General features: G+C 45.9%; 1 protein-coding gene across 1 annotated transcript in view; it reads right to left on the bottom strand.

The window, feature by feature from the left end:
- LOC142193625 (arylsulfatase H-like) overlaps positions 1-22,650 on the bottom strand; it is a 52,229-nt gene extending 29,579 nt beyond the window's left edge. Inside the window, exon 1 of the mRNA XM_075262614.1 lies at positions 22,612-22,650. Coding sequence (XP_075118715.1) covers positions 22,612-22,639 — 28 coding nt within the window. The 5' untranslated portion in view covers positions 22,640-22,650. The remainder of the gene's footprint in view (positions 1-22,611) is intronic.
- Between the last annotated feature and the right edge of the window lie 1,107 nt (positions 22,651-23,757).

Here is a 23,757-nt window from a genome sequence, read left to right as displayed (position 1 = left end):
AGTGGATGGGATTCTAGTGAATCCTATGCCCACCTTGCGGTAAAAACGCGGGGCGGACACGCCGCGATTTCCAAAACCGGCAAGGTTTTGGAAATTGCAGAATGTCAATTATATCTACGGAAACGCCAGTGGTTTCCCCATAGATATAATTGTAACAGAAATCCGCGGAGAAAAATCTTAACACCTGGAATTATGAGTCCTTGCATGAACATAATTCACCCCCTACATCAGATTGACTCCAGGTGACTTCAATACATGACACCCCCCCCCCCCCCCCAAGTTGTCACCCCTATAACCTAAATTTTATTGCCCTACTAGATATAATTGTAATTGCTGTATTGGATATAATTGTAACAGAAAGTCCGCAGAGGAAAACTCATCGAACTTTCTGTTTAAAGTGCTGCATGAAGAACTGTGATGCGTACCCGCCGCGTTTTTTTCCCATGGGGCCTTAGCCTTTGTGTGACTTTCACACACGCTTTGTTTTTACGGTGTTCACTCTGCAGCCAAAATCTGTATTCCATCGTATGATTCCAAATTTATATAGTTTTTTTTTTTTTTAACAATTTAACTCTTTAAATAAAATCCAAAATGTGCAAAAAGAAAAAAAAAATTCTTGGAGTTGCTATATTCTTACACACATACATTTTTTTTTTTTTTTTACATAAGGCGCCATTTTTTGCTAGCCAGATGCACGTTTTAGTTATACTATTTTGGGGAATGTCTGTTGTTTTGATTGCTTTTTATTCACATGTAAAGTAAGTTGGCGGTTTGGCCCTTTTTATTTTTTCCCGCCACGGTGTTTGCTGTATGGAAAAATATTTTTATATGTGTGTAGACCAGCCATTTTTGGAAGCAGGGATGTCCAATTTGTTTCGTATTGTTTTTTTTTTTTATTTCAAATTTAGGGATTCCATATATTGTAATACAAGTTTATTGCAGGCTATCGGAGATTAACTACATAGCTGTTGAGGCTGATCATAAATTAGCCCCAATAGCTATAATACATTGAAAAGCTTGGGAGTCTTCATTAGGCACCAGGCTGTCAAGGAAATAGGACGGCTCATGCGATCTCACTGCATGGGAGCCGCCCTGAAAGGTACAGGGCTGGTGGGGTACAATACAGCGGAGACCTGGCAGCTATGGCAGACAATGTGCAGCAGAGGCCATAAATCCATTATTAGAGATGAGCGAACAGTGTTCTATCGAACTCATGTTCGATCGGATATTAGGCTGTTCGGCATGTTCGAATCGAATCGAACACCGCGTGGTAAAGTGCGCCATTACTCGATTCCCCTCCCACCTTCCCTGGCGCCTTTTTTGCTCCAATAACAGCGCAGGGTAGGTGGGACAGGAACTACGACACCGGTGACGTTGAAAAAAGTAGGCAAAACCCATTGGCTGCCGAAAACATGTGACCTCTAATTTAAAAGAACAGCGCCGCCCAGCTTCGCGTCATTCTGAGCTTGCAATTCACCGAGGACGGAGGTTTCCGTCCAGTTAGCTAGGGCTTAGATTCTGGGTAGGCAGGGACAGGCTAGGATAGGAAGGAGAAGACAACCAACAGCTCTTATAAGAGCTAAATTCCAGGGAGAAGCTTGTCAGTGTAACGTGGCACTGACGGGCTCAATCGCCGCAACCCAGCTTTCCCAGGATCCTGAATGGAATACACTGTCAGTGTATTCCCGTATACCCGATATATACCCCCGATACCCGTTCCAACGGTGTGCCCCCCCACCTTCACCCCAGAAATACCCTGCAAGTCCCCTAGCAATAGGATTGGGGCTATATACACCCACTATTTTTGCTACTGCCATATAGTGCCATTGTCTCACTGGGAATTCAAAGAATATATTGGGCTTACATATAACTTCAATTCCAGGGAGAAGCTTGTCAGTGTAACGTGGCACTGACGGGCTCAATCGCCGCAACCCAGCTTTCCCAGGATCCTGAATGGAACACACTGACAGTGTATTCCCGTATACCCCATATATACACCCCAAATCCCCGTTCCAACGGTGTGCCCCCCCACCTTCACCTCAGAAATACCCTGCAAGTCCCCTAGCAATAGAATTGGGGCTATATACACCCACAATTTTTTGCTACTGGTATATAGTGCCATTGTCTGACTGGGAATTCAAAGAATATATTGGGGTGACGTGCACCCACAATTTTTGCTACTGCTATACAGTGCCATTGTCTCACTGGGAATTCAAAGAATATATGGGGGTTATGTGCACCCACAATTTTTACTACTGGTATACAGTGCCATTGTCTGACTGGGAATTCAAAGAATATATGGGGGTTATGTGCACCCACAATTTTTAATACTGGTATATAGTGCCATTGTCTGACTGGGAATTCAAAGAATATATGGGGGTTACGTGCACCCACAATTTTTACTACTGGTATACAGTGCCATTGTCTCACTGGGAATTCAAAGAATATATGGGGGTTATGTGCACCCACAATTTTTACTACTGGTATATAGTGCCATTGTCTGACTGGGAATTCAAAGAATATATGGGGGTTATGTGCACCCACAATTTTTAATACTGCTATACAGTGCCATTGTCTGACTGGGAATTCAAAGAATATATGGGGGTTACGTGCACCCACAATTTTTAATACTGCTATACAGTGCCATTGTCTGACTGGGAATTCAAAGAATATATGGGGGTTACGTGCACCCACAATTTTTAATACTGCTATACAGTTCCTTTGTCTCACTGGGAATTCAAAGAATATATGGGGGTTATGTGCACCCACAATTTTTACTACTGGTATACAGTGCCATTGTCTGACTGGGAATTCAAAGAATATATGGGGGTTACGTGCACCCACAATTTTTAATACTGCTATACAGTTCCATTGTCTGACTGGGAATTCAAAGAATATATTGGGGTTATGTGCACCCACAATTTTTACTACTGGTATATAGTGCCATTGTCTGACTGGGAATTCAAAGAATATATGGGGGTTATGTGCACCCACAATTTTTAATACTGGTATACAGTGCCATTGTCTGACTGGGAATTCAAAGAATATATTGGGGTTATGTGCACCCACAATTTTTAATACTGGTATACAGTGCCATTGTCTGACTGGGAATTCAAAGAATATATTGGGGTTATGTGCACCCACAATTTTTACTACTGGTATATAGTGCCATTGTCTGACTGGGAATTCAAAGAATATATGGGGGTTATGTGCACCCACAATTTTTACTACTGGTATACAGTGCCATTGTCTGACTGGGAATTCAAAGAATATATGGGGGTTATGTGCACCCACAATTTTTAATACTGGTATACAGTGCCATTGTCTGACTGGGAATTCAAAGAATATATTGGGGTTATGTGCACCCACAATTTTTACTACTGGTATATAGTGCCATTGTCTGACTGGGAATTCAAAGAATATATGGGGGTTATGTGCACCCACAATTTTTAATACTGGTATACAGTGCCATTGTCTGACTGGGAATTCAAAGAATATATGGGGGTTATGTGCACCCACAATTTTTAATACTGGTATACAGTGCCATTGTCTGACTGGGAATTCAAAGAATATATGGGGGTTATGTGCACCCACAATTTTTAATACTGGTATACAGTGCCATTGTCTGACTGGGAATTCAAAGAATATATTGGGGTTATGTGCACCCACAATTTTTACTACTGGTATATAGTGCCATTGTCTGACTGGGAATTCAAAGAATATATGGGGGTTATGTGCACCCACAATTTTTAATACTGGTATACAGTGCCATTGTCTGACTGGGAATTCAAAGAATATATTGGGGTTATGTGCACCCACAATTTTTACTACTGGTATACAGTTCCATTGTCTGACTGGGAATTCAAAGAATATATGGGGGTTACGTGCACCCACAATTTTTAATACTGCTATACAGTGCCATTGTCTGACTGGGAATTCAAAGAATATATGGGGGTTACGTGCACCCACAATTTTTAATACTGCTATACAGTTCCTTTGTCTCACTGGGAATTCAAAGAATATATGGGGGTTATGTGCACCCACAATTTTTACTACTGGTATACAGTGCCATTGTCTGACTGGGAATTCAAAGAATATATGGGGGTTACGTGCACCCACAATTTTTAATACTGCTATACAGTTCCATTGTCTGACTGGGAATTCAAAGAATATATTGGGGTTATGTGCACCCACAATTTTTACTACTGGTATATAGTGCCATTGTCTGACTGGGAATTCAAAGAATATATGGGGGTTATGTGCACCCACAATTTTTAATACTGGTATACAGTGCCATTGTCTGACTGGGAATTCAAAGAATATATTGGGGTTATGTGCACCCACAATTTTTAATACTGGTATACAGTGCCATTGTCTGACTGGGAATTCAAAGAATATATTGGGGTTATGTGCACCCACAATTTTTACTACTGGTATATAGTGCCATTGTCTGACTGGGAATTCAAAGAATATATGGGGGTTATGTGCACCCACAATTTTTACTACTGGTATACAGTGCCATTGTCTGACTGGGAATTCAAAGAATATATGGGGGTTATGTGCACCCACAATTTTTAATACTGGTATACAGTGCCATTGTCTGACTGGGAATTCAAAGAATATATGGGGGTTACGTGCACCCACAATTTTTAATACTGCTATACAGTGCCATTGTCTGACTGGGAATTCAAAGAATATATGGGGGTTACGTGCACCCACAATTTTTAATACTGCTATACAGTTCCTTTGTCTCACTGGGAATTCAAAGAATATATGGGGGTTATGTGCACCCACAATTTTTACTACTGGTATACAGTGCCATTGTCTGACTGGGAATTCAAAGAATATATGGGGGTTACGTGCACCCACAATTTTTAATACTGCTATACAGTGCCATTGTCTGACTGGGAATTCAAAGAATATATGGGGGTTACGTGCACCCACAATTTTTAATACTGGTATACAGTGCCATTGTCTGACTGGGAATTCAAAGAATATATGGGGGTTACGTGCACCCACAATTTTTAATACTGCTATACAGTTCCATTGTCTGACTGGGAATTCAAAGAATATATTGGGGTTATGTGCACCCACAATTTTTACTACTGGTATACAGTGCCATTGTCTGACTGGGAATTCAAAGAATATATGGGGGTTATGTGCACCCACAATTTTTAATACTGGTATACAGTGCCATTGTCTGACTGGGAATTCAAAGAATATATTGGGGTTATGTGCACCCACAATTTTTACTACTGGTATATAGTGCCATTGTCTGACTGGGAATTCAAAGAATATATGGGGGTTATGTGCACCCACAATTTTTACTACTGGTATACAGTGCCATTGTCTGACTGGGAATTCAAAGAATATATGGGGGTTACGTGCACCCACAATTTTTAATACTGCTATACAGTGCCATTGTCTGACTGGGAATTCAAAGAATATATGGGGGTTACGTGCACCCACAATTTTTAATACTGCTATACAGTTCCTTTGTCTCACTGGGAATTCAAAGAATATATGGGGGTTATGTGCACCCACAATTTTTACTACTGGTATACAGTGCCATTGTCTGACTGGGAATTCAAAGAATATATGGGGGTTACATGCACCCACAATTTTTAATACTGCTATACAGTTCCATTGTCTGACTGGGAATTCAAAGAATATATTGGGGTTATGTGCACCCACAATTTTTACTACTGGTATATAGTGCCATTGTCTGACTGGGAATTCAAAGAATATATGGGGGTTATGTGCACCCACAATTTTTAATACTGGTATACAGTGCCATTGTCTGACTGGGAATTCAAAGAATATATTGGGGTTATGTGCACCCACAATTTTTACTACTGGTATATAGTGCCATTGTCTGACTGGGAATTCAAAGAATATATGGGGGTTATGTGCACCCACAATTTTTACTACTGGTATACAGTGCCATTGTCTGACTGGGAATTCAAAGAATATATGGGGGTTATGTGCACCCACAATTTTTAATACTGGTATACAGTGCCATTGTCTGACTGGGAATTCAAAGAATATATTGGGGTTATGTGCACCCACAATTTTTACTACTGGTATATAGTGCCATTGTCTGACTGGGAATTCAAAGAATATATGGGGGTTACGTGCACCCACAATTTTTGCTACTGCTATACAGTTCCATTGTCTCACTGGGAATTCAAAGAATATATTGGGGTTATGTGCACCCACAATTTTTAATACTGGTATACAGTGCCATTGTCTGACTGGGAATTAAAAGAATATATTGGGGTTATGTGCACCCACAATTTTTACTACTGGTATATAGTGCCATTGTCTGACTGGGAATTCAAAGAATATATGGGGGTTATGTGCACCCACAATTTTTACTACTGGTATACAGTGCCATTGTCTGACTGGGAATTCAAAGAATATATGGGGGTTATGTGCACCCACAATTTTTAATACTGGTATACAGTGCCATTGTCTGACTGGGAATTCAAAGAATATATTGGGGTTATGTGCACCCACAATTTTTACTACTGGTATATAGTGCCATTGTCTGACTGGGAATTCAAAGAATATATGGGGGTTACGTGCACCCACAATTTTTGCTACTGCTATACAGTTCCATTGTCTCACTGGGAATTCAAAGAATATATGGGGGTTATGTGCACCCACAATTTTTAATACTGGTATACAGTGCCATTGTCTGACTGGGAATTCAAAGAATATATTGGGGTTATGTGCACCCACAATTTTTACTACTGGTATACAGTGCCATTGTCTGACTGGGAATTCAAAGAATATATGGGGGTTACGTGCACCCACAATTTTTAATACTGCTATACAGTGCCATTGTCTGACTGGGAATTCAAAGAATATATGGGGGTTACGTGCACCCACAATTTTTAATACTGCTATACAGTTCCTTTGTCTCACTGGGAATTCAAAGAATATATGGGGGTTATGTGCACCCACAATTTTTACTACTGGTATACAGTGCCATTGTCTGACTGGGAATTCAAAGAATATATGGGGGTTACGTGCACCCACAATTTTTAATACTGCTATACAGTTCCATTGTCTGACTGGGAATTCAAAGAATATATTGGGGTTATGTGCACCCACAATTTTTACTACTGGTATATAGTGCCATTGTCTGACTGGGAATTCAAAGAATATATGGGGGTTACGTGCACCCACAATTTTTGCTACTGCTATACAGTTCCATTGTCTCACTGGGAATTCAAAGAATATATGGGGGTTATGTGCACCCACAATTTTTACTACTGGTATACAGTGCCATTGTCTCATTGGGAATTCAAAGAATATATGGGGGTTATGTGCACCCACAATTTTTAATACTGGTATACAGTGCCATTGTCTCACTGGGAATTCAAAGAATATATGGGGGTTATGTGCACCCACAATTTTTAATACTGGTATACAGTGCCATTGTCTCACTGGGAATTCCACAAATAATTTGGGGATTCATTCACCCTACATCTCAGGCTCTTGCCATATTCACCCAGGTTGTCAGTGCTGCACCAGCTCGTTCCCAGACAGCTCGGCCCGAAAAACACGTTACCTATATAGAGGATTTGGACAATGAAGACAACATGTTCTAAATCTAATGTCTGCACCTTCTCCAGAATTAAAATAAAGGCAGCGTTTAACTTTCAAATAGCACTGCACAAAGGAAGAGCTTATCAGCTTGTCTCATGACATGCTACTGAAAAGTTTCATTTGTGTATCTTAATGTAAATATAGTTGTATAAGCTTTTTGGGTTTTAGGCACTGCCAAGTTATTTATTACCACCCGCTCCCTTATAATGATGATGACGCCAAAGTCACTGTGGGTGTTCAGAGCTCACAGCTTTGGGTGACATTTGTCTTGCTCTCTGTCGGTACCAGCTGTCTTTTTGGATACCGTAAAGTTATGTTGACTTTATTAACAGCTATAGAAGCTTTAGCCAGGTTGTGACGGTGTGTAACCCTAACAACACTAAGTGGGATACACATTAATAGTCAGTCTATGTACGCTAAACGTATCACTGAAGTAATTTTTTTTCCCTCTCCCCTAATATAAGAAAGGAACAGACATTAGACCTAGACCGGGGTTCGAGGCTTGAAAAAATCCAGTATTATTTGTTCTTCATGATGTGAAATATGTGTTGAAAAGCAACCCAAGATGAAGTCAGCCATGTGTGCCAGTGTGTTACTTGGCATGCCTTTGCTGGCCCCAACTGTAAGGGTCACTCTCCATTTCCTCCATTTTCCACTCCCCTTCACACCATTTGTGGTGAAGCAATGGGATGCACTGAAGTGCACCCTCTAGCCTCGTGTGGGATAGGGACATCAGATGCCACTCCAACCCCCTCGTCTTCCTCCGCCAGCCAACGGTGCGAAGATGAGAGGAGTGTGCTCTGAATGTTTTCTGCCTAGAAGAGGCTAGTTCTCACTTACGAAAATGGCCCCACTTTGACCTGTATATCAGGCACAATGGTGTAGGTTTCAAAGAAACATGGCACCAACAAGTTGGAAAACGTGGGCCATGCGTGGACCGTGTTTGAGTCTGGCAAGCTCCAGATCTGCTACCAGGTTCCAGCCATTATCACAGGCGCAAAAATGCCAGGCCCCAGGTGTAGCAGGGAAAAAAAAATGCCATCTCAGCCAGGATGGCATCCCTGACCTCGGAGGCACTGTGCTGTCTGTCCCCCAAGCTGATCAGTTTCAGCACGGCCTACTGACATCTCCCCATGCCAGTGTTACAGTGTTTTCCGCTAGTAGCTGGGGTGGAGGTTGCAGCTTCGTAGGGTTTCAGTCTACTCCTGCCATGAATTTTGGCCTGGGAGAGGAGATAGGCCACCCCAGTTTGCACCCGGGGAACAGACTCCACCACATTCACCCTGCCTGTCATTAAAGATAAGCACTGCAGCATCCCTGACCACAGGCGCTTGTCCATGTGTCGGTGGTCAAGTGGACCTTGCAGCAAAGCGCAGAGCTCTGGGCCCGACTGATGTTATGGGACACATGCAGGCGCAAGGCAGAGACAGCACACCAAGAGAAGTAGTAACGGCTAGGCCCAGCATAGGGAGGTGCCCCAGCTGCCATCTGCTGACGGAAGGCCTGGGTCTCCAGAAGCATAAACAAACACCAACATCTCCAGGGCCAGCAGTTTATCGATGAGGCTGTTACAGGCTTGGGCATGGGGGAGGGTTGTATTGTACTTCTGCCTGCAATGAAAAGCTTGGGAAATGTGGAGTGGCTGGGAAGAGGCGCATGATGGTGCAGGCCAAAAGGGCGCATGAGGGTGAACTCCCCAATGTGTCAGAGATAGGTGTGTAGGTGTCCTTGCATCATATACTTGCACCATATTTGGCTTTGGAAGTTAATTTTGTGCCAAAAAGTGGTTAAGACAGCGATCCCTCAGCTACTCCCGTTACACTGTCTATTGAAGTTACCATCTGTGGAAGTGGACCACCATTTCTAAGATCCCAAAGGAAGCAGGCAAGAGATGTGCAGTTCAGAAAAAAAGATGAGAAAATAAGTTTAGGCTGTAGAGCACAGAGGGATCGGAGAGGACAGAGCTGGTGTCGGCCAGGTATTCCCACAACATGCGCCTATACTTGTCCCTCCTGGTGACACTAGGCCCCTGAGTGGCAGTAATTTGTCCAGGGGGGCCATTAACGTGTTCCAGACCTAGGAATAAGTCTTCCAACAGGGTAGAGTTTTGCATGCCTTTGCTTCTACCCACTGTTTTTGCTGCTTAGCTTCCCTCCACATCTACTCTGCTTTCACCCCTAAACATCACCCCAGTTTATGCCTTTGCTTCTACCCAGGTTTTTGTTGATTTAGCTTCCCTCTACATCTACACTGCTTTAGCCCCTAGACATCACCCCTGTCCATGTGGGGTCGGTGGCCTCGTCATCCACCAACTCCTCTTCCAATTGCGCACTGCCCCCTTACTGCAAACCGCACATGACCACAGCTTGCCTTGATGGCAACTGTGTCTCATGATCCCCACTTAGGTCCAGACAAGTCGGTGGCGGGTCCAAAACCCCAAAATTGGAAGGAAATGGCAGATGCTGCAGTATTTCTAACACCTGTTCCTGGTGCTCGGGCCTGGTCTGTGTTGTACCCTGCACCCTGCTTAACGCATCTGCCATATCCGAAGTTGTGCTGAGCGCATGCTAATGTTTCGTGCCAGTGCAATGGATGGGATGGGATTTCACATAAGTCTGCCACCCATGGCCACTCATGGTTGAGCAACTGAGGGAGTTGACTTTGACAAACCCGAGGGTTTTGGAGTTGGAACTACATCAAAGGTCTGTGCTGCTCACACACTCTGCTCAACACATGATATGTTTAGTGCCAGCAGTGTGGAGACGTCGCACAACAGCCGTTGTTCCAGCAGGTACAGGCGTTGTAGGAGTGCATAGAGGCTAGCAGCGGCAACTATACACTTTAAAAACTATCCGCACAAGCGCCACACTTTCACCAGTAGCTCAGGAACATTGGGGTACCTTTTTCAAAAGATTAGCAGCAATGAGTTAAAAACGTGGCCCAGGCATGGAATATGTTGCAGGCTGCCAAGCTACAGAGCCAATCCCAGGTTACGGCCATTATCACACATGACAACATGCCTGGGCCCAGGTGCAGTGGCAAAAACCACATTGCCGTCTCATCGAGGATGGCATGACTCACTTTGTAGGCAGTGTGCTGTCTGGCCCCCAAGCTGATGAGCTTCAGCACGGCCCGCTGACGTCTCCCCACACCAGTGTTGCAGCGTTTCCAGCTCGTAGCTGGGGTCAATTTAACAGCGGAGGAGGGTGGTGTTTCAGCCCTCCTCCCAGGAATGTTGTGTGGGGAGACAAGTCAGGCCACCACATTTTGCGACCCGGTCCACGCCTCAACTACATTCAACCACTGTGCCCAAATTGAAAGGTAGCGTCCCTGTCCGCATGCACTTGTCCATTCGTAACTGGTCACATGGAACTTTAGGGCTAAGCGCTGAATTTAGGGACCGCCTCATGTTTGGGGGAAAGTGCTGGTGTGGACGGCACAGTGCGGTGGCGCAGTAGACACTCTGCCCAAAAAGGGCAGAGTGTCCCCCAGCCGGGATTCCAACATCTCCTGGGCCAGATTTCTTGAGATGAGGCCGTTGAAGCCTTGGGCATGTGGGTGGGTTGCGCTGTACTTTAGCATGAAATGAAAGGCTTGGGAGATGGGGAGTTGCTGGGAAGAGGCGCATGATGGCGCGGGCAAAAGGAGAAATGGCAGGAAAAGGTGAGGATAAGGGTGAACTCCCCAAAGTGTCAGAGGCAGATGTGGAGGTGTCCTGGCTCCTGGTCTGGACTGCAGCGCCAGCCCTGTCAACAGTGGAAGAGGCAGTGGCCGCCAGGCCAAACGACGATTATCCTGCGCTTGCTCTCACCCACTGAGCCCAGGGCTTGCCTTCCAAATGATGGCACCCGCAAGAGGTGGTGAGATTCCTCTCCGCAGATCTCCAAACCATCTTGGACTTGCAAATTGCACTAAATTTGTCATGTAACTGACATGTATATGATGAGTCTATCCATTGTCTGTTCATTTTGGTGAAAGTCAGCCTGTCAGCTGACAGACAGCTGTGCTTGTCAGTGATGATGTCACCGGCTGCTTGTACCCCCAGTTTTTGCTGCTTAGCTTGCCTCCACATCCACACTGCTTTTGCCCCTACACATCACCCCTATCCATGCCTGTGCCTCTAGCCATAAGTCTGCCACCCATGGAAACTCATGGTGCAGAAAGTGAGGGAGCTGACTCTGAGGAACCCTTGGGTTTTGTAGCTGGTACTCCATCAAAGGTCTCTGCTGCTCACACACCCTGCTGAACATACGGTATCTAGGGTTAGAGCGTGTGGTGACCTCGCACAACAGTAGGTGCTTCAGGCAGATGTAGGCCTTGCTGGAGTGTATTGCGGCTAGCTCCAGGTACTGTAGACTTGGGAAAGTGGGTGTCCAAGTGCCGCACTTTCACCCTTAGCTCAGCTAATTTGGGGTATGTTTTTAAAAATCATTGCACCACTACATTGAACATGTGGGCCAGGCATGGAACGTGTTGGAGGCTGGCAAGCTCCAGAGCCCTCCAACAAGCTAAAAAACCTGGCCCCAGGGGCAGCGGGGATAAACAAATTGCCATCTCATCCAGGATGGCATCCCTGACCTCAGAGGCAGTGTGCTGTCCGTCTCCCAAGCTGATGAGCTTCAGCCCAGCCTGCTGACGTCTCCCCACACCAGTGTTGCAGCGTTTTCAGCTCGTAGCTGGGGTAAATCTAACAGCGGAGGAGGAGGAGGGTGGTGTTTCAGCCCTCCTCCCAGGAATGTTTTGTGGGGAAACAAGTCAGGAAAATTCTTGAAACGGGAGAGTTTTGCATCTTTGCCCTTGCTGCCTATGGACATCCCTTTGCCTCTAGCCACCATTTTCCCTGCTTTGCTTGCCTCCACATCCACACTGCTTTTGCCCTTAGACATCACCCCAGTCCATGCCTTAGCTTGTACCCCCAGTTTTTCCTGCTTAGCTTGCCTCCACATCCACACTGCTTTTGCCCCTAGACATCACCCCAGTCCATGCCTTAGCTTGTACCCCCAGTTTTTCCTGCTTAGCTTGCCTCCACATCCACACTGCTTTTGCCCCTAGACATCACCCCAGTCCATGCCTTAGCTTGTACCCCCAGTTTTTCCTGCTTAGCTTGCCTCCACATCCACACTGCTTTTGCCCCTAGACATCACCCCAGTCCATGCCTTAGCTTGTATCCCCAGTTTTTCCTGCTTAGCTTGCCTCCACATCCACACTGCTTTTGCCCCTAGACATCACCCCAGTCCATGCCTTAGCTTGTACCCCCAGTTTTTCCTGCTTAGCTTGCCTCCACATCCACACTGCTTTTGCCCCTAGACATCATCCCTATCCATGCCTCTTCCCCTAGCCATAACTCTGCCACCCCTGGAAACTCATGGTGCAGAAACTTTGGTTGCTGACTTTGAGGAACCCTTGGGTTTTGTAGATGGAACTCCATCAAAGGTCTGTGCAGCTCACACACCCTGCTCAAGATATGGTATTGTAGGGTTTCAGCGTGTGTGAATGACGGACAACAGCCTGTGTTTGGACAGATGTAGGCCTTGCTAGAGTGTTTTTAGGCTAGCAGCGACTCCTGTGCACTTGCAAAAGTGGGCGCACAAGCGCCGCATTTTCAACAGTAGCTTCGGTACATTTGGGTATGTTTTTAAAAAACTTTGCACCACTAGGTTAGACGTGGGCCAAACATGGAACGTGTTGGAGGCTGGCAAGCTCCAGAGCCGCTACCAGGTTCCAGCCATTATCACAGGCGTAAAAATGCCAGGCCCCAGGTGTAGCAGGGAAAAAAAAATGCCATCTCAGCCAGGATGGCATCCCTGACCTCGGAGGCACTGTGCTGTCTGTCCCCCAAGCTGATGAGCTTCAGCACCGCCTGCTGACGTCTCCCCACACCAGTGTTTTAGCGTTTGCCGCTAGTAGCTGTGGTGGAGGTTGCAGCGTCGTAGGGTTTCAGTCTACTCCTGCCATGAATTTTGGCCTGGGAGAGGAGATAGGCCACCCCAGTTTGCACCCGGGGAACAGACTCCACCACATTCACCCTGCCTGTCATTAAAGATAAGCACTGCAGCATCCCTGACCACAGGCGCTTGTCCAAGTGTCGGTGGTCAAGTGGACCTTGCAGCAAAGCGCGGAACTAAGGGCCCACCTGATGTTGAGTGACACGTGCTGGTGCAAGGCGGGGACGCCACACCGGGAGAAGTTGAGACGGCTAGGGACGGCATAGTGAGGTGCCACAGTTGCCATCAGGTCCGGGAAGGCGGGAGTTTCAACAAGCCGGAACGCCAACCTCTCCTGGGCCAGCAGTTTAGCGATGTTGGCGTTCTAGGCTTGCGTGGGTGGGTGGTTAGCGGTGTATTTCTGCCGGCGCTCCAATGTCTGAGAGATGGTGGGTTGTTGTAAAGAAGCGCCTGATGGTGCCTTTGATGGTGCAGGAGAAGGAGATAAGACAGAAACAGGGGAGGATGAGGGAGAAGTCAACAAAGTGGCGGAGGCAGATGAAGTGATGTCCTGGCTCGTCCTCTGGAGTGCATCGCCAGCACTGTGAGCAGAGGCAGTGGCATGAACGGCGGGCGACGTTTGTCCTGCCGTTGCTGCCTGCCACTGATTCCATTGCTTGGATTCCAAATGACGGTGCATTGAAGTGGTGGACAGGTTGCTCTTCTCAGGGCCCCTACTCGATTTCGAGAGGCAAATTGTGTAGACGACACTATATCTGTCCTCGGCGCATTCCTTGAAAAAACTCTACACCTTCAAGAAACGTGCCCTCGATGGGGGAGTTTTTCTGGGCTGGGTACAAAAGGGAACATCTTCGGACATTCCGGGTCTGGCCTGGCTTCGGCAAAGCAGCTGACCTCTGCCTCTGGACATGTCTCTGCCTCTAGCTACCCTTTTTGGTGCTGCACCTGCCTCAACATCCACACTACTTTCCCAGCTTGACATCTGCCTTGTCCAGGTGGGGTCGGTGTCCTCGTCGTCCACCACCTCCTCTTCCAACTCCTGTCTCGCCTCCTCCTCCTGCACAATGCGCATGTCAACTGGCTGCCCTGACAGCAACTGCGTCTCATCGTCGTCGATGAGGGTGGGTTGCTGGTCATCCGCCACCAAATCGACCGGAGATGGAATGGAGGAGACTCTAGTGTTTGAGCATCTGGACACAGATACTCGTCTGTTAGGTCCGTGGAATCGCGAAATGGAGGGGCAGGTTGCGGTACAGTCAAAGGAAGGGAGAACAGCTCTGGGGAGCAGGGACAGTTGGGGTTATTGTTCTGAGAAGATTGGGAATTTTGGGTGGAAGGAGGACAAGACTGTTGGGTAAGAGGAGGTAGAGGCTGACTGGCTGGTGGACAATGTGCTTTAAGCGTTATCCGACAGCCATTGCAAGACCTGTTCCTGGTTCTCGGGCCTACTAATCTTTGTACCATTCAGCCTAGTTAATGTGGAACTTTTGTGCAAAGCGCAGAACTTAGGGCCCGCCTGATGTTAAGGGACACACGCTGGTACAAGGCTCAACTCACCCTAAGTGCCAAAAACACTGCTGGTGCAAGGCTCTACTCATGCCAAGGGCCTCAATCTCTGCTGGTAGCTCAGCTTAAGGTCATGTAACTTTGTTTGGAAGGGCTCATGTTAAGGGCTAGAAAAGTGAATTTTGGAAGGTCTTACCACATCACACACACACACACACACACACACACACACACACACACACACACACACACACACACACACACTCAAAATGACAGTTAAGGGTGAGGGCTTTTGGAATTCCCATTGCCTATTCCATTTGTGGTTGTCATGGGGAACGTGATTTAAAGGGGTGGTTGTTACTGTTTGTTGAGCTTAAATTGGGGTTTGTGTCCATCCATTTGGGGAGTAAAGAAGGTTTCCAGGTATTTTCCCACTTTGATAGAGGTTTTTTTGAATGTGGAAAGTGTGTAGTTGTTAGGCTGTGATGTTGGGGTAATAGAGGGTCTTTGGTGTGTTAGATGCCCCCAGACATGCTTCCCCTGCTGTCCCAGTGTCATTCCAGAGGTGTTGGCATCATTTCCTGGGGTGTCATAGTGGACTTGGTGACCCTCCAGACACGGATTTGGGTTTCCCCCTTAACGAGTATCTGTTCCCCATAGACTATAATGGGGTTCGAAACCCGTTCGAACACACGAACATTGAGCGGCTGTTCGAATCGAATTTCGAACCTCGAACATTTTAGTGTTCGCTCATCTCTATCCATTATCTATATGCAAGGAGCATCCTACTCCACCTCTCTGTTCTGGGTGTGAGATCAATATGAAGATGGATATCATGTAAATAAAACATTCAGATTGAAGATAAGGAGCAGGATAACAACTTAATAAGTAGTGAATGAAACAGATCTCCTTGATAAGATATATTACAAAGTTTCTTATAGTCACACGAGCTACTCATTTATAAAACGTTTAGAACCAGAGACTTTTTATTTAGCAACCAGTGCCAGACAGCTGCTGCCAAAGCAAATCAAATCATGGGCTGCACTAACAGAGGAATACTCAAGAATATAGTTATGCCTCTATACAAATCACTGGTCTGGTAACATGTAGCATACTGCGCACCTGTTCATAGGAAGGATAGCTGAACTGCCGTGGGTGCAGAGGTTGTATAAAGTTAATTAAGGGGATGGGTGGATTAAGGTAAAAAGACAAGTTTTCAAAGTGTAGAGGAAAAAAGGTTTTACTATAGCCATAGGCTGGGATTATTCACAGTAAGAGCGGTGAGATTATGTGATCAAGACTGGTAATAGCAGCAGTGGCCACACTGGCCAACAATGATTCATCACTGTGCAGTAGCATCATGGTGCCACAGTACAGGTGTCAGAAACAGGGCCTTTTTTGGTCACCTGTTCAGCACCTAACTTGTGAGTGACTATTGCTAGCCAAAGACTAAGTGCTCTCAATGAAATTTCATACCACCACAAATGTTTGGTATAAGAATCTCTTTCTTAGTCTGAGCAGTGCACACAAAGAGAGAGAGAGCTTTATTATGCATCAAGGTTTTTATAGCCACATACAGGAAGTAAACAAACAGCAAGCTCTGATTGGTTGGTCGAGATATCCGCCTCCTGTGACATCAGCTCCAGGGCACTACCTCCAGGAAGTGATGTAGCTCCTTGCCGTGTGGCTTATCCGATGTCATTTCCTGTGGGAGTGACTTCTTGTCATGTGATTCTGTGATATAGTTCCTGTGGGTGAGCCAAGTCCTCCCATGCTTCCATGGGAAACCCTGTATAATCTCCCTGTGTCCACATGTTTAGGCCTACTCCTGAGCACAGTATAGAGGCCATGACCCACAGGAATGTCTTTGCAGCCTCACAATCCTATGCGTGCATTACAGTATATACATATAGTCTAGTATACAGCTTTGATTTAGCTATGACCTCCATCCACTCCCAGCCACTAGATGTGTGGGGGCTTTGGGTTAATTGAATGTTATCTGTTCATGCGCCACAACAGCCTAACTTGTTTTTCCACTTAGAGATGCTCATTGTCTTCAGCCAAATGGAGACTGCTCAAGTCAGCTGGGGGAGGACTACTATCTCCAAAGACAATAGATTACAAGATGCCAGGAGGGACATATAATTTTAGTTTCAACCTGGGACAAAAAGGCATATTATAGCTATATCATTATCATTATTATTATTATTTATTTATATAGCACCATTAATTCCATGGTGCTTTACATTTGGGGGTTACATACAATATACAGAATATACAGGTAGATATAATACTAACAATGACTGACTGGCACAGTGGGGTAGAGGGCCCTGCCCGCGAGGGCTTACAATCTATGAGGGAAGGGGGTAGAGACAGAAGGAGAGGGGGGAGACTGTACAGATGGGGGTGCGGTGATAGTGTTATTGGAGTTTGTAGGCCTTCACTACTGTTGCTCCAGTTCAATGTCCTTTAGGTGTATACCATCCTTCACAGCAGCATCCGATTGTCCCCCTGTAGCTGGTAGTGCCTGACCGCTGCTGCCGCTACTGGTACTATCAGTGTCATGTAACGTTATCATGAAGGATCTGTTGTTTAAGACTTTATAATCCACAATTAAACATTAAACCCAATCTGAACAAAGATGTTATCTAGGGGAGGGGGAGTTACACAATAGCAGAAACCTGACACCGCAGGGAACTAGCAAACTGTACTACAACTCACAAATCACATGAAAATTGAATGAGAATGGGTTGACATCCTCTTGTCACATAATATCATATTCAGTTTGAAACATAAATACAGTAGTTATACTGCATTTAGTTTTAAGGATAACAATGTTTTTGTGATTCATATATTTACAACCTTCACACAGGGAGAATAAAAAAGATTGGTGAGAGGAGAGAAAAAAACAACCCCCCCCCATAGCACAGCTGGTGGTCCCACTATGAATACTTACTTTAGACATTTGATTTAATGCTTTTGATCTCTCATAATGGTTATGTACCAGCACATTATCTGGTGAAGTGCACCAAGCATGAATTACCAAGTGTAAATCTGCTGCTTGGGTTCTAGAAATGTCCAGATGTGCAAAATGTATGTGAAAAATGCAGAGTTATATTGTGGATATTTGGAATATTAATATACATTATACTCCTAAAAGATTTTATTTTTTATTAAAGAGACCTTAATAATGACACCTCGAGCTGCCACAATGCCTCGAGTTTGCTACATCACATAGTTTGGGAGTGTCCTCTGATCGCGGGTTTCTGGAGAGAGGTCTGGGTGTTGACAGATACTTTTTGAACTTTTCCTTCAGGGAGTTCCCCTGGATTCTCTCATGTATCTCCTGATTCTCCCTCCCAGACATCTGGGTAAGAAAACGTCAAATATTTGTATGTACTTTTGCACAGCAGCTAAGACTCTAATTGCGAAGAATTTGCAGAAGGACGACACCTTCCTTGTTCTCTGAGTTACTGGCCAGAATGCAAGCCGGCTGGCTGCATAAGCTAGCTGGATATTGAGCGGCTGTGGTGTCCAGGGATTTCCCTTCCCCTTCCCCTCAAGGGCTTACCATTCATTGGTGGCTCGGGGAGGGGTCATGGCCGCCCACAGGCTTAACCAGGCAGTGCTGGGCGGGGAAGTTCTCTTGGATCCCTGCCAGCGCTGACAAAGCAACTTGAAGGACAGGAGACCTGCTCAGAGGGAAGGCCAAGCCGGCCCTGCCCTGGCACTGGCAGGATCTACAAGACCAGGAATAAGGAGCAGCCAGCCGGCATCGGCAGCTCAATAAGCTGTCACATAAAAAAAAATAAAAAAAATAAAAAAGGAGTAAGGGAAAGGGTAAGCAAGCTGGCTGGTCCCCCCTGCTCCAGTTGAGCGAGGCACCAGTACAGGGGCTCCTTTTCCACTTCTAACATCTTCCAGATGCCCAAGAGCCGGCTGGCTAGCTTCCCCCTCCTCTAATGTTTTCTGCTTCTAAATGGCGAAAACACTTAGATGATAGTTTATGTTGTTCAGCCTAAGCTTGTCCCCAGGAGAGGTAGAAATTGCACAAGTGGTAGGGAGAGGCCCTTACAAAATACTTTTGTAATTGACCTGGCAGAACTTGCTAAGTCACGGATAGTAGCAAATTTACAAAGTTGTAGTACAGTTTGCTAGTTCCCTGCTGCAGTGGCGGATCCAGGGTTTGCGGGGCCCTGGGCAATTGACTTTGGCGGGGCCCTACTTACTGGGGGTCTTGCACTTCTAACCTGTACTTCCCAACTGTTGAAGACTAGAAAGAGGGAACAAAACGTGTGGCGCGCGCAGCACGCCGCAACAAATTAGCCCCGCCCACTTTTATGGTGACTCCACCCATTCTCATTCAATTTTCATGTGATTCCACACAGTATAATCCTCCTACAGTCACCCGTAAATTATATCTCCCCCCCATTTTCATATACACCCTTCATCTACCTCTAGTTTCATGTCCCCCCTCTATCTCTGTCCCCAGTTTCATGCCATTCTCCCCCTTTATCTGCCCACAGTTTCATTTCCCCCTGTCTCTGCCCCAGTGTCATGCCGTTCTCCCCCCCTTCATTTGCCCCAGTGTCATGCCGTTCTCCCCCCTTCATCTGCCCCAGTGTCATGCCATTCTCCCCCCTTCATCTGCCCCAGTGTCATGCTGTTCTCTCCCCCTTCATTTGCCCCAGTGTCATGCTGTTCTCTCCCCCTTCATTTGCCCCAGTGTCATGCTGTTCTCTCCCCCTTCATCTGCCCCAGTGTCATGCCGTTCTCCCCTCTTCATCTGCCCCAGTGTCATGCCATTCTCCCCCCTTCATCTGCCCCAGTGTCATGCTGTTCTCCCCCCCTCCATCTGCCCCAGTGTCATGCCGTTCTCACACACACTCACCATTCCTCGTTCCCTCGCAGCTCCCTCCTCTCTCATACACATATTGTAGCCGCGATGTGATGACGTCATCACATCGCGGCTACAAATGCCGGAGGCCCGGAGCTCAGCGTTAAAGCAGGAGCTGAGCTGTGACAGCTCCGGCTTTAAACGCCTATGCATTCAGCTCATCGGCGTCCTACCGCCGATGAGCCGAATACATAGGCGTTTAAAGGAGGAGCTGTCAGCTCCTGCTTTAACGCTGAGCTCAGTTGGAGTCGGGACATGCCGACCGGGACCATTTTGTTAGGTCCCGGCCGCGCCGCGGGGCCCCGCTGAGCGCGGGGCCCCGGGCGGTTGCCCGGCTCGCCCGGCCCTGGATCCGCCCCTGCCCTGCTGTGTCACGTTTCTTCTATTGTGTAACTCCCCCTCCCCTAGATAACATCTTTGTTCAGATTGGGTTTAATGTTTAATTGTGGATTATAAAGTCTTACAACAGATCCTTCATGATAACGTTACATGACACTGATAGTACCAGTAGCGGCAGTAGCGGTCAGGCACTACCAGCTACAGGGGGACAATCGGATGCTGCTGTGAAGGATGGTATACACCTAAATGACATTGAACTGGACATTTTTGTAGTGGAGCAACAGTAGTGTCACACCACATACAAACACTGGGCGGAGTAGTGGTCAGACACTACCAGCTTGAAGGGGACAATCGGATGTGACTGCGAAAGGATGGTGTATACCTGAATGATATTCGGTTGGACATTTTCTTTTGGGGATCCAAGATAGCAAGGGCGCTGTTCCTGCTCAGGGGGGGTCGGACCTTGTTGTAGGCTTACACCGAGATCCGGTGGCAGATTAGTAGGACCTTGGCCCCCTTTCTCAGCGATGAAGAGGACCAGCGACATGCCCCACCGGAGACAAATCCAATGCGTGCCCACCAGGAAGTGGGGCACTTGGGGGCACACACCACAATGTTTGCTGAGGAGGAGGGTAACAGGGTCACTGTATATGTTAGATATATACAGGCTGGGGCAAAAGGTATGAACCGGTTTTAAAGGGATATACAACAAAAACAACTCAACTTACAGAAATTATGTTTATATTGCTTAATTCAGTTCAGAATCTAGTTTTTTTACATTAAGAGTTGCTGTTGAACCAGTTTTTTCCAATGTCCTAGCCCATCTAGGATTTCAATGGCGAGATTGAGGCAAATGTTCCCCCAGCGCCTCGTCTCTGTGAGGGGTGACGTGGAGTGGCCTGCGCGCTCACCAGATTTGAGCATTTGTGACTTTTACCTTTGGGGATACCTAAAGGAAAAGGTTTTTAAAAATCGTCCACATACCCTGGAAGAACTTAAGGACAGAATCAGGGAGGAAGTTACGGCAATACCCATCCAAATGTGCAGAAGAGCTGTTGAAAACTTCAGAATTCGCCTTCAAGAGTGTATCACTGCTGACGGCCGCCATCTTCCTGATATCATCTTTAAATCTTAATGTAAAAAAACTAGATTCTGAACTGAATTAAGCAATATAAACATAATTTCTGTAAGTTGAGTTGTTTTTGTTTTATATCCCTTTAAAACCGGTTCATACCTTTTGCCCCACCCTGTATATGCGATATATATGTAATAAAGCTGTGGCCGACCCCACCCATTCAAAGGTAACTTAGTCCGTATTTATGTGATCATCACACACAAAGGGGTTTTGGTGGAGGGGAAGGGGTTGTTTGGTCCAGGTAAGTGCTCAATACGGCCGGTCTGAAGGACGTCCGCAGCCTTGAGTTTTTGTCTGCGGGTTTCAACAGCACTGTAGACGCATTTCAGGGCATTTGGACCCCTTGGGACATGTATTGCATTCTTAATGATGTTTGAATGCAGATTCTCCATTCCCCCCTTTCTCCCTGTCCTGGTTGATTTCTTCCCCTCCTTTATTGGTCTCTTGTTTGCAATTTATTGTCTTTGTATCCTGTCTGGGAGTTTGGCGCTCACCTCCTCCTATTGTTTACACCTCTTCATCTTTTTATTCTGTATGCTAAAATTTCTCTTAATAAAAATGACAGTTTAAAAAAATACTGAATCCTCTACTTTGTTAGGGCTCGTTCACATCTGCGCCCGGTCTCCGTACTTGAGGTTTCCGTTTCCTGCCTAAAACAGAGGCAGGAGACGGAAACCTGCAGGAGACTTTCTCACCCATTCATTTGAATGGGTGAGAAAGCTGTCCGGCCGTGCGCGGCAGTGAGCGTTTTGCGCTCTCCGCCGCGAAACCGGGTTTTATAATCCGGACACAGAGTCAGACATGCAGTACTCTGTGTCCGGATAAAAAAATCCGGTTTCGCGGCGGAGAGCCTAAAACGCTCACCGCCGCTCACAGCCGGACCCAGTCTATGGTTTCCGTCTTCTGGCATGCAGAAGACGGAAAGCACAGAACGGAAAGAAGAACGCAGGTGTGAACCTAGCGTCAGCAATATATTGTTATTTTGGTAATGCATCTTGTGCTTATGGCTGCCGGCCTCAGTTAACAGTAATGGAGGAAAGTAGACCACTATAAAACACTGTATACTAATGGCAATTTATTAGGTACGCCATTGTTTTCCACAATTATGCACCTAGAGGCAACATAGGAACATACAGAACTAGAGGTAAAACTTACAAATATGTATTTATTACCTGTTCTGATAGGATATCGGCCAGTCATGAACGCTGATCTACTTGGGGAACATAACGGAGCTGCAGATATGTGATGAGTTAGCTTTACACCTTCTCTGGCCAGTCTATCGATGTTGGGAGTTCTGAAATGACATGAGAATTTAGATTGTTCTTTTTTTTTTTTTTTTTTTTGTAAATCATCTTTTTATTTTATTATTTTATAAACATTTACAGCTCAAGAAACAAGGCAAAACTGTATATCATGCACATCGAGAAAATGTCTTCACAGATGCAACATATCTACATCACGGGTATTAATAGTCAAAGTAGGCACTTGAGTGCCGACAAAATAACAGCAAATAAGTATAAACAAACAATCAGTATATTGTACGGTTTGTAAAGTCAGTGAGGGGTGTGAAAGAAGGGGGAGATGGGGGATAAGAAAAGAAAGAGAAGGGGGTGGAGGGGTGAGGGGGGCATACATGTTGAGAAAAGAGGTGCAATATCAAATGCTGCTAGCCATCAACTGATATTTTGGTTCTCCTGTAAGTCAGCCATGGCGACCAGATTTTCAAAAATCTATCATGTGAAAAATTTGCCCAGCTTGATAATTCCTCAAACCTCACAAGTTGGTCAACTTTTTGAAGGAAATGTTGCAAAGCCGGCGGTGTGGTTTGGAGCCAGTGGAGTGGAATGAAAGATTTTGCTATTTCAATAAGATGAGTTGCAAGATTTTTCTTTGAGGGTTTCAGATCTAGAGAAGGAGCTGAGAGACATATCAGCGCCGGGCTCAATAGTAAGTTCTGATGCGTGACCTCTTGGATCACATCTTGAATTTGCGTCCAGTAGTCAGTTATTTGGGCACAAGACCACCATGTATGTTTGTAAGTGCCAATTTCAGCGCCGCATCTCCAGCAGAGATTCGAGTTAGCAAGGCCGTGTCTATGCAGCCACTCAGGGGTTTTATACCATCTGCTAAGTAATTTGTAGTGCATCTCCTGTAGTCTTGTACAGGTTGAAAAACCATGTGAGTTCTTCAGGATCTGAACTTTGTCTTCCTCTGAAAATGTGATCTGGAGATCGCTTTCCCAAGCAGTAAGAAATTTCGGCGGGCTATATGTTTTCATGGAGTGCAAATAATTCTTACAGGCAGATAGGGTTCTCAGG

The sequence above is a fragment of the Leptodactylus fuscus genome, chromosome 2, assembly GCF_031893055.1.
Source record: "Leptodactylus fuscus isolate aLepFus1 chromosome 2, aLepFus1.hap2, whole genome shotgun sequence".
NCBI lineage: Eukaryota > Metazoa > Chordata > Amphibia > Anura > Leptodactylidae > Leptodactylus > Leptodactylus fuscus.
Note: the sequence above shows the minus strand (reverse complement) of the source record. Positions and strands in the feature narration are given on the sequence as shown.